The 17,188-nt window shown below is 43.1% G+C and overlaps 1 protein-coding gene across 1 annotated transcript; it reads left to right on the top strand.

The window, feature by feature from the left end:
* Positions 1-14,800: 14,800 nt before the first annotated feature.
* LOC141134010 (olfactory receptor 5AR1-like) lies at positions 14,801-15,736 on the top strand. The gene has a single exon (XM_073623603.1). The coding sequence runs from the start codon at positions 14,801-14,803 to the stop codon at positions 15,734-15,736; it is 936 nt and encodes a 311-aa protein (XP_073479704.1).
* The last annotated feature ends 1,452 nt before the right edge of the window (positions 15,737-17,188 follow it).

Genomic DNA, 17,188 nt, shown 5'->3' with positions numbered 1-17,188 from the left:
GTAAGTCAGGGTCCTACACGGATCAGCAGGCAGAAGCGGAGTCACTGGAACAAGCCAAGGGTCAAAGCCAGGAAATGGAGATAAGACAGGTCAAAGGCAGTAATAGGAAATCCAATGATAGCAGGAACAAGAACTCAGGAATACACAGGGAAGCTGAAGATCATCCAGCAGTTAATAGTTGCTGCTGCAGGCTTTAAATAGGCTACTGGGCACCAGACTCTATCATGTATTGCGTGCGCTTTGGCGTACGCGCATGCGCACTGGAGAATATAACTTCCTGATCGTTCTTGTCCGTGTGTGCATGTGCATTAGCATTGGGGAATTTGCGCTTGTCAATCCGCGCTCCTGCTGGACATTGATAGACATGCCAGTTCTTCTGCGGATTTTTCTCTGACAGTATTGTAAAGTCTCTTGAATAAAACGCTGGCAGCATAGCAAAGATTTTCAGATGAATGTCAATTCATTAGCCATAATCCAGCCTAACAGAAGAGTTAATGCATTCCAGCTGTCTGGCCTTAATCATAGCTATCTGTTAGTGACATGTCCATATTAAATACTTTCCTCCCCTAACCCCTGCCCCCTCAACAAGTGGAGGAAAAAGAGTAACACATAATAAAATGAAATTAATTAAAAAAAAAAAGCACAATGGAAATAAATTATTATAAAAAGGTATATAAGGTGAAGACAAAATCCCTACCTCATGTTCTCCAAATTCCAGAGACAAATTTATTTAAGATCAGCCATGATTAAGACCGAGAGTTGCTCTGGAGAGGATCCTTAAAATCCAGCACACCTCCCGTTCAAACAATCTCTGGTGTAGGTCATTGCCTCTATTGGGTGAGAATACCCTTTCTATACAAAAAAATAAAAAAGAAGACATGCTCCCTCTGTGAATTTCCCCTCTCCCTCCAATATATCTACTGATCTTATCTTACATATCTAAATCCATCGTTCCCATGCTCACACGCAAAGGCAAACGCACATGTCGGTCCGGCACGCACGCAAACAGTGATTGTCCCATACATGTGAAGTAGCACCATGGACGTCAGATCATGGGCAGTAATTCTAGCACCAGACCTCCTCTGTAAATCTAAAGTGGTAACCTGTACTTTTAAAGCGTTGTCCATGGATAGTAAAATTGACGTTGTTTGTCGCCGTTGCACGCAGAGGTGTGCACAATTTTAAAGAGGCTGGGGTGGGACAAAGGACAGCACAAAATCAAACTGCACCACTGGACACCATGCAGTGATCTATAGTATTTGATGCTCTAAATTACGTGCTGAGTGCAGTGGAGCAGATAATAATTGCAGCATGGTTTACAGAACCCAGTGTCAGTGGGAGGAAAAAATGCCCTAATGTCAGTAGTAGGAAAAATTTTAATCAGTGTCCTTGACAAGTGGGAGGAAAAAATACTCCAGTTTCAATAGTCAGTAGGAGGAAAAATGCCCCAATGTCAGTAGCAGGGAAAATGTCTGATGTCAGTAGTAGCCTGGCAACAGTGGACAGTAACAGAACAAAAATGTCCCAGTGTCAGTGGTGAGTAAAAGAAAAAACTCCCTAGTATCTGTAGTCTGTGGGAGAAAGAATGCCCTGGTGGTCAGTATGATAAATCAGTGGAAGATACAAATACCTACTGTTAGTATCAGTAGGAGGAAAAAATTTAGGGGGCTTTGACATGTGCTTGGGGCTGGGGGCCTCTGGAGGTGTCTAGGGTGCTCTGTGGGGCTGAGGGGCTTTGCAGGGTTCTAGGGGACACTGTAGGTTAAGGGTAGTTCTGAAGCAGGCTGGGGAGGGGTACTTTGGCAGCTGAGGAGCACTGTGGGGGGCCAGGGGCCCCAGGCATTTTTACCTCTCACTGATGCCATGGTCTTCCTCCTCATATTGACCATCGACCAGCAGGGCATTCCTCCTTCCACTGACCGCCAACACTGGGAAAAATTTTCCTTCCACTCATCACTGATTTGGGGGAATTTCTAAAATACAGTCAGGTCCATAAATATTGGGACATCGACACAGTTCTAATCTTTTTGGCTCTATACACCACCACAATGGATTTGAAATGAAACGAACAAGATGTGCTTTAACTGCAGACTTTCAGCTTTAATTTGAGGGTATTTACATCCAAACCAGGTGAACGGTGTAGGAATTACAACAGTTTGTATATGTGCCTCCCACTTTTTAAGGGACCAAAAGTAATGGGACAATTGGCTGCTCAGCTGTTCCATGGCCAGGTGTGTGTTATTCCCTCATTATCCCGTTTACAAGGAGCAGATAAAAGGTCCAGAGTTCATTTCAAGTGTGCTATTTGCATTTGGAATCTGTTATTGTCAACTGTCAATATGAGATCCAAAGAGCTGTCACTATCAGTGAATCAAGCCATCATTAGACTGAAAAAACAAAACAAACCCATCAGAGAGATAGCAAAAACATTAGGTGTGGCCAAATCAACTGTTTGGAACATCCTTAAAAAAAAGAGCGCACCGGTGAGCTCAGCAACACCAAAAGACCCGGAAGACCACGGAAAACAACTGTGGTGGATGACCGAAGAATTCTTTCCCTGGTGAAGAAAACACAGTTGGCCAGATAAAGAACACTCTCCAGGAGGTAAGTGTATGTGTGTAAAAGTCAACATTCAAGAGAAGACTTCACCAGAGTGAATACGGAGGGTTCACCACAAGATGTAAACCATTGGTGAGCAGACAATGAATCGAAGAGGTCTGGATGGCCGCAGTTCCGTGAAAAAGCACCTTTATTATAGTAAAATGTTGTAGGTCACATCAAGGTGGATACATAGGACAAAAGACAGCTAATGCGTTTCACATCAGTGGATGCTTACTCATCAGCTATGAGTAAGCATCCACTGATGTGAAACGCGTTAGCTGTCTTTTGTCCTATGTATCCACCTTGATGTGACCTGCAACATTTTACTATAATAAAGGTGCTTTTTCACGGAACTGCGGCCATCCAGACCTCTTCGATTCATTGTCTACTCATCGTGCAGAGCCGGCACCTGTGTGGCTGTGGGAGCATATCTTATATGGCTTAATGGTTGTTATCCTGGGAGCAGTTTTGCTGTTTCTTGAAACCATTGGTGAGCCTCAAAAACAGGAGGGCCAGATTAGAGTTTGCCAAACAACATCTAAAAAAGCCTTCACAATTTTGGAACTTCATCCTATGGACAGATGAGACCAAGATCAACTTGTACCATAGTGATTGAAAGAGAAGAGTATGGAGAAGGAAAGGAACTGCTCATGATCCAAAGCATACCACTTCATCAGTGAAGCATGGTGGTGGTAGTGTTATGGTGTGGGCATGTATGGCTGCCAATTAAACTGGTTCTCTTGTATTTACTGATGATTTGACTGCTGCAAAAGCAGCAGGATGAATTCTGAAGTGTTTCAGGCAATATTATCTGCTCATATTCAGCAAAATGCTTCAGAACTCATTGGACGGCGCTTCACAGTTCAGATGGACAATGAACCAAAGCATACTGCGAAAGCAACCAAAGAGTTTTTTAAGGGAAAGAAGTGGAATGTTATGCAATGGCCAGGTCAATCACCTGACCTGAATCCGATTGAGCATGCATTTCACTTGCTGAAGACAAAACTGAAGGGAAAATGCCCCAAGAACAAGCAGGAACTGAAGACAGTTGAAAAAGAGGCCTGGCAGAGCATCACCAGGGAGGAAACCCAGCGTCTGGTGATGTCTATGCGTTCCAGACTTCAGGCTGTAATTGACTACAAAGGATTTGCAACCAAGTATTAAAAAGTGAGAGTTTAATGGATGATTGTTAATCTGTCCCATTACTTTTGGTCCCTTAAAAAGTGGGAGGCGCATAAACAAACTGTTGTAATTTCTACACTGTTCACCTGATTTGGATGTAAATACCCTCAAATTAAAGCTGAAAGTCTGCAGTTAAAGCACATCTTGTTTGTTTCATTTCAAATCCATTGTGGTGGTGTATAGAGCCAAAAAGATTGGAATTGTGTCGATGTCCCAATATTTATGAACCTGACTGTATACTGAAGCAGGCTGGGGGGAACTATGGAGGAAAATGGGGGCTGTGCAGCAGGATAAGGGCCACTGTGGGGTCTCTACAGAAGGTTCAGGGCACTGTAAGGGATGGAGCGCTTAAGAGGGCTGAAGGAACTGTTGGGGATACTATGAAGGACTGGCAAGGGGGCACTGTGGAAGGTTAAGGTTGCTGTGTGAGGCTGGGAGACACTGTATCCCATGAGAAGTATAGGTTAAATCGGAACTAAACTGCATCTGAGCACCACAAACTAAAAATGCTATTTAATCCATTTTTACTATAAGCAAACCCAGCCGGCCATCCATGTCTCCATACTTTATTTTGCTGAGAAATCACTTTGAAAAACACCCCCTAGCATTTCTGGCTGTGGCGGTCTTAATTAAGGGCAGAAGATTCATGTAGCATTTACTTCCTGGAATCCATCGGGCATTAACATAGGCATGCATACAGGAGGGTGTGCTTAGCTGAGAAACCCCTTTCTCCCCTCCTGAAGACTCCTTGGATGTATAACTTTTTTTGTCTAGGCCTGGAAACCAGAAACTAGCTGAAGAAATGTTAAAAAAAGTTAAAGCGAGTACATTTGATAGAAATATTTCTATTTACTAATGCTAGCAGTATAAGGGGCAAAAATATTTTTTGTTCTTTGAGAGAATGAAGTTCCCCTTTAAACTTCTCCTTCTTCCTCTCCCCAGGCAAGTGATAGATCACCTGACTGGGAGAGGAATGATAGTACTTCACTGTCCAGCAGGAATAATTAGTACTATGATGTAAAAGTTTTAACTATGGCATATGGAGTGAGGCAAGAAACAGTCTACAGTATATTAGTTCAAACAGTAATTATAATAATATAATAAACTTATTTTGTATTTTAAAAGCTACTAAAGTAAATCTACATCCATAAAAAATGATATCCTAAAAATAAATAAAAATAACAAATACTCCTTTCCACAATTAATCCCCAATGATGTTGCGGGAAGAGTGGGAAAAACCCAACCAGGGTGCTCATACATGGATCGAAATTTCAAGTCCTGTATACAAGCAATTTTTTTCCCTGCATCACAATGGAGAATCAAAGTGGGGGAGTTAAGACCTCCTACAGTAAAATGCATACATTCAGCTTTACCATTACACTATGATACATAAAAGTCCCACTTATGTGATGTATAATGTGTGTGTGTGTGTGTACAGGGCTCAAAATTTCAAGTCCTGAGCCATTAGCCAGGCCTTAATAGCTACTCGCCACCAGTTGCCCCATTCAACTCCTCCCCTTCCCCGCCCCTAAACACGCCCTCATAAATTATCTCAGGAAATTACATTGTTAAATGTTTTATGAAGAATGAAGTTCCAAAAATAAATATTAACAACTTTAACAATATTAACATAAAGCATATCAGTGCCAATCAAATGCAGCTTTACGATGGCCGTGAATGCAGCCTCACTGTGCCCATCATTGCAGTCTCACTGTGCCCATCGTTGCAGCCTCACTGTGCCCATCAAATGTAGCTTTACGGTGCCCATGAATGCAGCCTCACTGTGCCCATCAATTCACTCACACTGTGCCCATCAGTGCAGCCTCACTGTGCCCATCAATGAAGCCTTACTGTGCCCATCATTGCAGCCTCACTGTACCCATTATTGAAGCCTCACCTTGCGCATCAAATGCAGCTTTATGGTGCCCATGAATGCAGCCTCACTGTGCCCATCAATGAAGCCTTACTGTGCCCATCATTGCAGCCTCACTGTACCCATTATTGAAGCCTCACCTTGCGCATCAAATGCAGCTTTATGGTGCCCATGAATGCAGCCTCACTGTGCCCATCAATGCAGCCTTACTGTGCCCATCCATGCAGCCTCACTATGGCCATGAATGCAACCTCACTGTGCCCATCAATGCAGCTTTACTGTGCCCATGAATGCAGCCTTACTGCCCATGAGTGCAGCCTCACTGTGCCCATGAATGCAGCCTCACTGCCCGTGAATGCAGCCTCACTGCCAATGAATGCAGGCTCACTGTACCCATGAATGCAGCCTCACTGTGCCCAAAAAAATGCAGCCTCACTGTGCCCATAAATGCAGCCTCACTGTTCCCATAAATGCAGCCTCTCTGTGCCCATAAATGCAGCCTCACTGCCCATTAATGCAGCTCACTGTTCCCATGAATGCAGCCTCTCTGCCCCTGAATGCAGCTCACTGTGCCCATAAATGCAGCCTCACTGTGCCCATGACTGCAGCCTCACTGCCCATCAATGCAGCTCACTGTGCACATGAATACAGCCTCACTGCCCATGAATGCAGCTCACTGTGCCCATGAATGCAGCCTCATTGTGCCCATGAATGCAGCCTCACTGTGCCCATAAATGCAGCCTCACTGCCCATCAATGCAGCTCACTGTGCCCATCAACAATACAGACTCACCATGAATGATGGATCACACACACAGTGGGCATTACCCACTGTGTGTCACAGAGCTGGGACTGTGTTCGGCGGCGCTGTAACAAGGTCCCGCCCCCCCTAGACCGGCTCGTGTGATAGGCGGAACACTGATTCGATCAGTGTTCCATCTACTATCACACAAGCCGATCTGGGGGGGCGGGACTTTGTTACAGCACCGCCAAACACAGACCCAGCTCTGTGACACACAGAGGGAGATGCCCGCTGTGTGTGTGATACACAAGAGGAGGAGGCGAGACAGAGGACTCAGCTCAGCTCAAAGCGGCCCCATGGCAGTCCAGTCCTGCCGCTCTGTGTCCGCCGGCTAACAGGTTCCTGGCTGTTCGCTTTTGGTAGAAACGGTGCAGGCTTTTTTACAGGACAACAGCGTGGTGGAGGGGCAGTGAACCCCCCCTCCGGCCCGCTCTAATGTCCTGTAAAAAAGCGATCAGCCAGGAACCTGTCAGCCTGGTCTGCCCCTGCTCCTCACTCCCACACTAAATTCCAATCGCAAAATGCGAGCAGACAAGTGGAATTTTTGGGGGCTGTGTGTGTTTATATATATATCTATATATAGATATATATATATCTATATATAGATATATATATATAATCGGCCGGGGTAAGAGAGAGAAGAGGAAGAGGAGAGCCAGCCAGATCACACAGAGCTGGGATCTCCCGCTGGGACACAGCATGGATTTGAATTGCCAGGTGTCCACTGTCAGACAAAATCCAGCCTCCTGGTTTGGCTCCTATGATAGACAGCACACTAGTCCAATACTGGGACCAGTAATGTCTATCATAGGAGCTGGTCCAGGAGGCAGGACTTCATCTGACCGCGGCCACTGGGCAATTCAAATCCATGCTGTGTCACTGCAGAAGAGCCCTGCTCTGTGTGATTCATCCAGCTCTCCTCTCTTTTATCCCCATGCACTGGTGAGGCTGCACTGATGGGCACTGGTGAGGTTGCAATGATGGCCACTGGTGAGGCTGTGCTGATGGGCACTGATGAGGCTACATTGATGGGCACTGTTGAGGTGAGGCTGTGTGATGGGCACTGGTGAGGCTGCATTGATGAGCCCTGGTGAGGCTCCATCAATGGGCCTGGTGAGGCTGCATTGGTGGGAACTGGTGAGGTTGTGCTGATGGGCACTGGTGAGGCTGCACTGATGAGCACTGGTGAGGCCGCATTGATGGGCACTGGTGAGGTTGCAATGATGGCCACTGGTGAGGCTGTGCTGATGGGCACTGATGAGGCTACATTGATGGGCACTGGTGAGGTGAGGCTGTGTGATGGGCACTGGTGAGGCTGCATTGATGAGCCCTGGTGAGGCTCCATCAATGGGCCTGGTGAGGCTGCATTGGTGGGAACTGGTGAGGCTGTGCTGATGGGCACTGGTGAGGCTGCACTGATGGGCACTGATCAGGCTGCATTGATGGGCACTGAGGCTGCATCGATGGGCACTGATCAGGCTGCATTGATGGGCACTGGTGAGGCTGAATTGATGGGCACTGATGAGGCTGCATTGATGGGCAATGGTGAGGCTGCATTGATGGACACTGATGAGGCTGCATTAATGGACACTGGTGAGGCTGCATTGATGGGCACTAATGAGGTTGCATTGATGGGGACTGATGATGCTGCATTAATAGGCACTGATTGGCTGCCTTGATGGCCACTGATGAGGCTGCATTGATGGGCACTGACAAGGCTGCATTGATGGACACTGATAGGCTGCATTCATGGGCACTGACGAGGCTGCACTGATGGGCACTGACAAACTGCACTGATGATGCTGCACAGCTGGGCACTGATAGTCTGCACAGGTGAGGTGAGGCTGCATTGATAGGCACTGGTAAGGCTGCATTGATGGGCACTGATCAGGCTGCATTGATGGGTACTGGTGAGGCCGCATTGATGGGCACTGATCAGGCTGCATTGATGGGCACTGGTGAGGCTGCCTTGATAGGCACTGATGAGGCTGCATTGATGGGAACTGATGAGGCTGCATTAATGGGCACTGGTGAGGCTGCATCAATGGGCACTAATGAGGGTGCATTTATGAGAACTGATGAGGCTGCATTGATAGACACTGATAGGTTGCATTGATGGATACTGATGAGGCTGCATTGATGGGCACTGATGAGGCTGCATTGATGGACACTGATGAAGCTGCATTGATGGGCACTGATAAGGCTGCACTGATGGGCACCGATAAGCTGCACTGATGATGCTGCACTGATGGACACCAATAGGCTGCACAGGTGAGGTGAAGCTGCATTGATGGGCACTGGTGAGGCTGCATTAATGGGCACTGATCAGGCTGCATTGATGGGCACTGGTGAGGCTGCATTGATGGGCACTGATCAGGCTGCATTGATGGGCACTTGTGAGGCTGCATTGATGGGCACTGATCAGGTTGCATTGATGGGCACTGGTGAGGCTGCATTGATGGGCACTGGTGCTGCTGCTTTGATAGGCACTGGTGAGGCTGCATTGATGGGCACTGATCAGGCTGCATTGATAGGCATTGCTGAGGCTGCATTGATGGGCACTGATGAGGCTGCATTAATGGACAATGATGAGGCTGCTTTGGTGGGCACTGCATACTAGCACATTATGGCTTTACCTTGCAGGTCTGAAAAAAAAAAAGCACCCATCCGTTTACTACAGCTTTAACTACTTCTGGACTGCCCTACGCAGATATACTAGGGCAGGACGGCCCTCCTGTGCGAAATCACAGATATGCTTGTCCACCCAGGCCATTCCTTCAGAAACCTGTGCCATAAATGACGGCTTCCCCGGGGATGTGCAGCAGTGATGTTGTTGCGTGTCTGGCCAGTCACACAGTCCGCGGACCTGGAAGGAATCCAGTCAGCAAGTCTAGTGGACGCAATGTCTGCCGGGACCTGCCGATCATTCTGAGGAGAGGCAGAACGGCGGTCTGCCCGTGTAAACACAGGCAGACCGTTGTTCTGCCAGAGGGGAAGATGGAAATCTTGTGTCTCTGTCTTTCCCCAGTCAAAGCACCCCCCCCCCACATACAGTTATAAAGCACCCCCTAAGGACACACTTAACCTTTTGATTGCCCCTGATGTTAACCCCTTCCCTGCCAGTGTCATTAGTACAGTGACAATGCTTTTTTTTAGCACTGATCGCTGTATTGGTGTCACTGGTCCCGAAAAAGTGTCAAAAGTGTCAGTTAGGTGTCCGATTTGTCTGCCGCAATGTCGCAGTCCCGCTAAAAATCACTAATCACTGCCATACTAGTAAAAACATTTATAAATAAAATTTGTAAATGCTATAACTTTTGCCCAAACCAATTAATATATGCTTATTGGCATTTTTTTACCAAAAAATATTAGCAGATATACATATTGGCCTAAATTAATGAATACATTCGATTTTTTACATTTTTTATTGTGTATTTTTTATAGCATAAAATAAAAAATATTGCTTTTTTTTATCGTCGGTCAAAATAGTTTGTCCAAAAAATAAAGATCGCAGAGGTGATCAAATACCACCAAAAGAAAGCTCTATTTGTGAGAAAAAAAGGTCATCAATTTTATTTGGGTACAGCGTCGCACGACCGCGCAATTTTCAGTTAAAGTAACGCAGTGCCATATTGCAAATCTGTGATAGACGTTGGTCATCACAAAAAGTAAATTGTTCATCTCTGATCTTTACAGAAACCTTCAGTGTTAATCATATAAACTAATTAAAGGTCAACAATGGATTTCAGGATCCCTTGTTGCAGAAGAATATTTTAGGATATAAAAATATATTATCTCAATAAGGACTAAATCTCACAGAGGAGAGATTTGCTTATTCCTTGAGGAAACCAGCCACTTTTATGTCTGTGAAAATATCAACATGAAGAACAATACAGTATCTACATTCACCCATAAAGCTAACATATTTTTTAGCAGTTTCATTTTCTTGATCTATACAAATTATAGCATATATTGTTAGTTGGTTAGTTGGTTCATGTGAGTGCTTATTATTGCTAAGCAAAAGTCTAGATCCTTCATAGGATATATAGATCCTAGATCTAGATCCTTTATAGGAAGATATCGGTGGTAAACTCTCAGGTAAGACTTGATTTACACATTGTTCTATTACACTTGGTTGATGCATAATATATCCATTATTTCAATCATATTTCATCATATTTCACTTTTAATAATCAAAAGCTTTTTTCAACATCTGCATGCAATACAAGTTAGATTATGGTACGATTATAAAGACCCTTTAATCCTGGATGTTTTTCTAAAAAAAGAAAAAAATCAATCTTCAAAAAATATTATAGACTAATACAAAAAATCTAAAGGTCTTTTTAGCAAACAATTTCCATAATATACAGTACAGTACAAAAGTTTTAGGTAGGTGTGAAAAAATGCTGTAAATTAAGAATGCTTTCAGAAATAGAAGTGTTAATAGTTTATTTTTATCAATTAACAAAATTAGTAAAAAAAAAAAAAGTAAATGAACAGAAGAGAACTCCAAGTCAAATCAATATTTGCTGTGACCACCCTTTGCCTTCAAAACAGCATCAATTTTTCTAGGTACACTGGAACTTGGCAGGTAGGTTGTTCCAAAAATTTTGGAGAACTAACCACAGATCTTCTGTGGATGTAGGCTGCCTCAAATCCTTCTGTCTCTTCATGTAATCCCAGGCAGACTCAATGACGTTGAGATCAGGGCTCTGTGGGGGCCAATCCATCACTTCCTGGACTCCTTGTTCTTCTTTACGCTGAAGATAGTTCATAATTAAATTGGCTGTATGTTTGGGGTCACAATCACACACTTCCTGATGGTATAGAATGATGGATAAGTATCTACCTGTATTTCCCAGCAATGAGGACACCATTGATCCTGACCAAATCTCCAACTCCGTTTGCAGAAATGCAGCCCAAAACTTGCAAGGAATCTCCACCATGATTAACTGCTGCCTGAAAACGGTCATTATTGTACCACTCTCTAGCCCTTCGGCAAACAATCTGCTAATGCCAACATCTAAAATTTTGACTCATCAGTCTAGAGGACCTACTGCTATTTTTCTGCACCCCAGTTCCTATGTTTTTGTGCATAGTTGAGTCGCTTTGCCTTGTTTCCACATCGGAGTTATGGCTTATTGCATTTATGGTCTATGACAGCATATCTTTATATCACAGTCTGCTTGAAATCTGCTTTGGAACTTTTGCTTGGGAAAGACCTTGTTGATGCAGTATGACTACCTTGTGTCTTGTTGCTGTGCTCAGTTTTGCCATGATGTATAACTCATGACATGATACTGTCAACCACAAGTAGCAGAATTTGATTGCTCCTCACCCAGTTTTAAGCCTCTTACACAGCTGTTTGTTTTAGTCAATGGCTGTGTTTCAACCTACTTGGTATACATGGTCAATCATACACCTGACTCTAATCCTACAAACTCCCTGACTTTGTGCAAGTGTGCAAAGTGTGCAAGTATAAGAATTGATGTTAGTTTGAAGCCAAAGGATAGTCACACCAAATACTGATTTTGATTTTTCTTCTGTTCCCTCATTTTGCATTTTGTAAATTGGTAAAGATAGACAATTAAAATATATATTTTTGAAAGCATTCTTGCTTTACAGCATTTCTTCACACCTGCCTAAAACTTTTGCACAGTCAGTAGTGTATTTAGGTTTTGTGCTGCCCTCGGCCTGACTAAACTCATGCACCCCCTAACTTAAATATGACCCACCCCTTCCTGTCAAAGCCACACCCCTTGCTGTTTAATTTTCGACTGGGGACACTAGTTCTGAAGGCCTGGGGGGGGGGGGGGCAATGGATTCCCTTAATTTGCATAGATTTCCCCACCCTTCCTGTTTGGCTATGGGGCAGGAAGTGAAGGAAAATCTCTGCAATGGGACAGGGATGGTAAAAATAAACTGACAGGGGCTATAACCCTCCCTTACTCTTTCCAAAATGAAAAAAAAAAAAGTGTTACCTATAGTTCTACATTAAGCACAAATTTCTGATAATTTTATAGAGAGGACTAAGAAGATATAACCATGCCAATGGTGCAGCAGAAAACATATAGCACAGTGAGGAAGGTTTGTGGTCCAGGATGAGAGGACAGTCAAAATTAGAAGTGGCGCCCCCCCCATACACACACAGTTGTGGAATGCCGGCTGCCCACATTGTGGCCGCTTTATGGGGGCACTAGACTTAAATTGCCTCTCAGCCCAGTCCGCCCCATAAGACTGACGCTACACTAACAGTGCAAGCCGGCGGGGACTCATTCCAGTGCTGCCCCCCTGCAAAGTGCTGTCCAAGGCCTGGGCCTTGTCGGCCTAGGCCAGGATACAGCATTGTGCACAGTACTATACATCATACATTCATAAAGTTTTGAGCACTTAAAGTGGAACTTTCGAAAAAATGGACAAAAAATGCTAGCAAGGAAGGCTTTTATTGCAGAAATGAATCTGTCACTTCTGTAATAAATGCTTCTTACCTGCTTGCTAGCAGGTTTCTTTAAGCTGGCCATACTTGATCTGGGTCTGGCCAACCTAACTTGAGTAAAGTCAAAGGGAAGTGTAAGAAAATTTTCCTCGATCTGCAGCTGCAGCCAATAAACTGCAGCCACTGATTAGTGTATTCTGAGAGTGACGGGTGCCACTGTCAGAATACAATGTCTCGGCTAGGGGGATTCCTCTGTCCATCCACCTTTTGTGAATCAATCTAAATGGCCGATGGAGCTGAATGATGTGGCAGATTGCAGATGCTGCATTACTTGAGCGGAGGTAAGTGGTGTGGCAGGCCATTATCGCAGAAGAGACATGCAGTTTCTGTTCTGGGATAAATAAAACCTTTGACTAAGGCCTTATAGGCTGAAACGCGTCAACTTAATCTGTGTTTGTTCACTGTGGCTATTCAATAAAATGAAGAAATTTAAAGAGCAACAACCAGAGTGGGGATCTTTTTTTCCTCATTAAAAAAAACCTACCTGACCACTTGCAGCCTTGTACAGCATGTAAACTGAGCTGCACATGCACAGTTCAGCTTACAGCACCATCCATGTCCCTGTGTGCCAGGATGACTGAATCCTCCACATGCGCAGAAGTTACATCATCCCAAGCTGCCAAAAGACCAGCTGTCAGGGAGAAGATGCCAGCGCTGGTGAGGACCCAGACTGTGGAAGAAACTTAATGAACACATCTTTCAACCTGGTACTATAACACCAAATAGATAATACAACAACTATGCTTGTTTCTGAAATAAATACATTTTAATAATAGTTTTCAAAAGAAAAACAAATAAAAAAGTCCCTCCACAAATCCCCCAATAAAGCCATTTTATCAGCAAAATATGTTGGGTTTCTATCTTTTGTTGTTTAGTTTAGGGTTAATGCTATAAATGTATTATATCATTTTTCTTACCTGGCTGTTGTTTTTCAAAGGAGGAAGGAAAATTGGGTATAGGACTAAAAGTTATATTTTCGGAGTTTGAAATTTAAAAAGGCAGAAGGTTTGTTACCTTAATGCATTACATGCATTAAGGTAACAAACCTTCTGGATGCTGCCCCCCCCTCCTTATACTTACGTGAGTCCCATCTCGATCCAGTGATGTGTATGAGAGCAGTGGATCTCCCTGGTCTCTCTCTCCTCATTGGCTCACAAAGCAGCAGGTGTCATTGGCTCCTGCTGCTGTCAATCACAGCCAATGAAGTGACAGCGGGGGGGCCGAGTCACATTCTGTGTGTGACTGGACAATGTCCATTCACATGAGCTTTGCTTGCTATTGGGGGCACTCAGCAGGGGGGAGGAGTCACGGGGGACCCAAGAAAAAGAGGATCGAGGCTGCTCTGTGCAAACCCGTTGGACAGAGCAGGTAAGTTTGACATGTTTGTTATTAAAAAAAAAAAAAGTTAGAATCACTTTAATCAAGAAATCCAAGGGAAAGAATAATTAGGACCTGTATCTCTTTTTCAACCAGACACTGTTACATGTTTTTGCTACTGAATTTCACATTGCTAAAAATTCTTTTGCAGTTTACTACGGATTTTACTACAGATTTTCCTCAGGGAAGAGGATATTAAATTTATACTATGGGCATATTTATAAAGCAATAATTTTAATGTTCACCAAACCTCTACAGGTCAATATTCATTCCCTGTCATTTAAAGTACATGCACCAGAAAGACTAACCTCCAGTGAATGTTGGTGAAAGTCAAATTCACTACTTTATAAGTATGCCCCTAAAATAATAGGGGTGACATGCTAGCGAAAGGAAATAATATACATTGTTTATACTGGGGTTGTAGGTGAGGTAAATAATATTGTCTTTGAATGTTTCTCTTAGTACATACAATGGATCAATGCCAAAACAATACAATACAAGGATTTTACATTATGGGGTTCACTGCTTCTGGAACTGCAACTTATCTTAAATTTACTGGATTTTTGTTAATGTATGTTATAGCATTGACTGGAAATATGCTTATTGCATTGTTGGTCTGCAAGGCACCTCAACTGCACACCCCTATGTATTTCTTCTTGTCAAATCTCTCCATTATAGATGCCACATATGTATCCGCCATTCTTCCAAAGCTTTTATCCCTCACTTTAACAGACTATAGGGAGATCTCCTTCAAGGGCTGTATCACCCAGCTGTATTTCTTTGTATTTTGTGCTGATGCAGAGATTTGTATTCTGATTTGTATGGCTTACGATCGATATGTTGCTATTTGTTCTCCATTGCACTATTCAATGACAATGAGAAAAAGTGTATGTGCTATTATGTCTGGTTGCTCATTCGTTGCCAGTGTCTTGAATTCATTACTCTTAACTTTACTTACATCCACACTATCTTTCTGCTCCTCTCACAATATCAGCCATTTCTTTTGTGAAATACGATCACTGATAATACTTTCTTCTAGTGAGACTACCAGCACAGAAATGGTTCTCTTTGTGGAAGACATCTGTTTTATATTTTTCACATTTCTCATTATTATGGTCTCCTATGTTTGCATTATTTACAATGTTTTGAAGATTTGTTCTTCTGCAGGCCGGCTCAAGACATTTTCTTCCTGCACCTCCCACCTTATCAATGTTATATTATTTTATGCACCAATCATTTTCTTGTACATAAAGCCCAGACCCAAAGATTCTAAGGAAGAAGATCCTCTGGTTTCTTTGCTTTATGTGGCTGTTGTTCCAACCCTGAATCCATTTGTATACACTTTAAGAAACAAAGAGGTCATAGGAATTATTGTAAGAATAACTAAAATAAAATCAAGCAGATAAGGTTCATAAATTGTAGATTTTGTGGAAGCAACAATGAGTTCATGAGTTCATCTTCTTTACAGAGATGAACCTTGTAAAGAACTTGTTTATTTCAGCCAACCGAGAGCCACATGTAATACCTTCATAACCTCCTACTTCCTGTTCCCACCCTCAGGTCCTCACATATCTATGTGGATCGGTAACACATACATATTCTACATCTTTCCCCCTTTTAAAGAAAATATATGCATATATAAATGAATTGTAATATAGAACCAACAAGAAGTGCAGCATAACAAGGAACAATAACAAACTACAATATAAAACGCAAAATGCTGAGTAAGATTCAGGGTGTGATAAAGTCTTGGAACTTTGGGTTTACACACTCTTCCAGATCGAGTAACAACTTGTGGGGCTTGCAAGTCTGAAACCTCTTTCCTGTCGCCATCGTAATTTTGTTGTGGTTGTGTGTTACATCCGTTGGTGGAAGTGTCAATTGGCACAGCAGCAGATGACTGTGCTTGGGGTCCTGAAGTGATCATAGGCACAAAGGCAGTGGCAGTACAGTATGATTCAGGTACCTGTAGGAGGTGACAGCAGTCCCTTACATAGATCTTACTATCAGAATGGACAACATAGCTGTTTGGTTGGTAGGCCATGAGCCGTGGCCAGTTTGTCAAACCCACGGGTTGTCTCCATCCTTATCAGCTGCCCAGGTCCTCACACATCTATGTGAATCAGTAACACATACATTTTTTACATAAATATAATGTATATATATAAAGATATATCCGTATTTTCTGTACACAGAACACCCCATGTAGTATATACTTCTGTAAAAAAAACTGTGTAATAAACTTATTTGTACATATAAGTGTATGGCAATATGTAGCATTCTCACAGCAGTCATGCCCATACACTGATGAGTGAGTAATCAGTGAAAGCAGAAGTCCAATGCATCTGAGCACCACAAGCCAAAAACTATATTTAATTTATGTTTATATTCAAATGCTTTATTTTGCTGAGAAATCACTTTGAAAAACACACCCTAGCATTTTTGTCCATAGTCATCTTAAATACGGGCAGATGATTCATGTAGCATGTACTTCCTGGAATCCATCTGCCCTTAGCTCAGGCATGCAGGCAGGAGGGTGTGCTTAGCTGAGAAAACCCCTCCACCCCTCCTAAAGACTCATTTGCCTAGGCCTGGAAAACAGGAAAAATTAAGAAGAATTTGTAACTAATGGACTTTATAGGCATAACAAAGGAAGGCTTTTTTTATAAAAATATTTCAGTATTTATTACAAAAATAAAACTAAAGAGCACATACATAGAGTTACATACATTCACAGATAATGCCTATGAGCATATTGATTACAGCATCTACATAATCAAAAATAATAAAAAATAAAAATAGAAATATCTGAAAATCGAGCAATTCACTCTTATCAATAATAGCAAGTTCCGAAGAGA

Source organism: Aquarana catesbeiana, linkage group LG03, assembly GCF_042186555.1.
Source record: "Aquarana catesbeiana isolate 2022-GZ linkage group LG03, ASM4218655v1, whole genome shotgun sequence".
In the NCBI taxonomy this organism is placed as follows: domain Eukaryota; kingdom Metazoa; phylum Chordata; class Amphibia; order Anura; family Ranidae; genus Aquarana; species Aquarana catesbeiana.
The sequence above is the reverse complement of the archived record's forward strand: the minus strand, read 5'-3'. Positions and strand labels throughout refer to the sequence as shown.

Coding starts and splice junctions, on each gene's coding strand:
- LOC141134010 (XM_073623603.1), top strand. CDS start 14,801: ATGGATCAATGCCAAAACAATACAATACAAGGATTTTACATTATGGGG.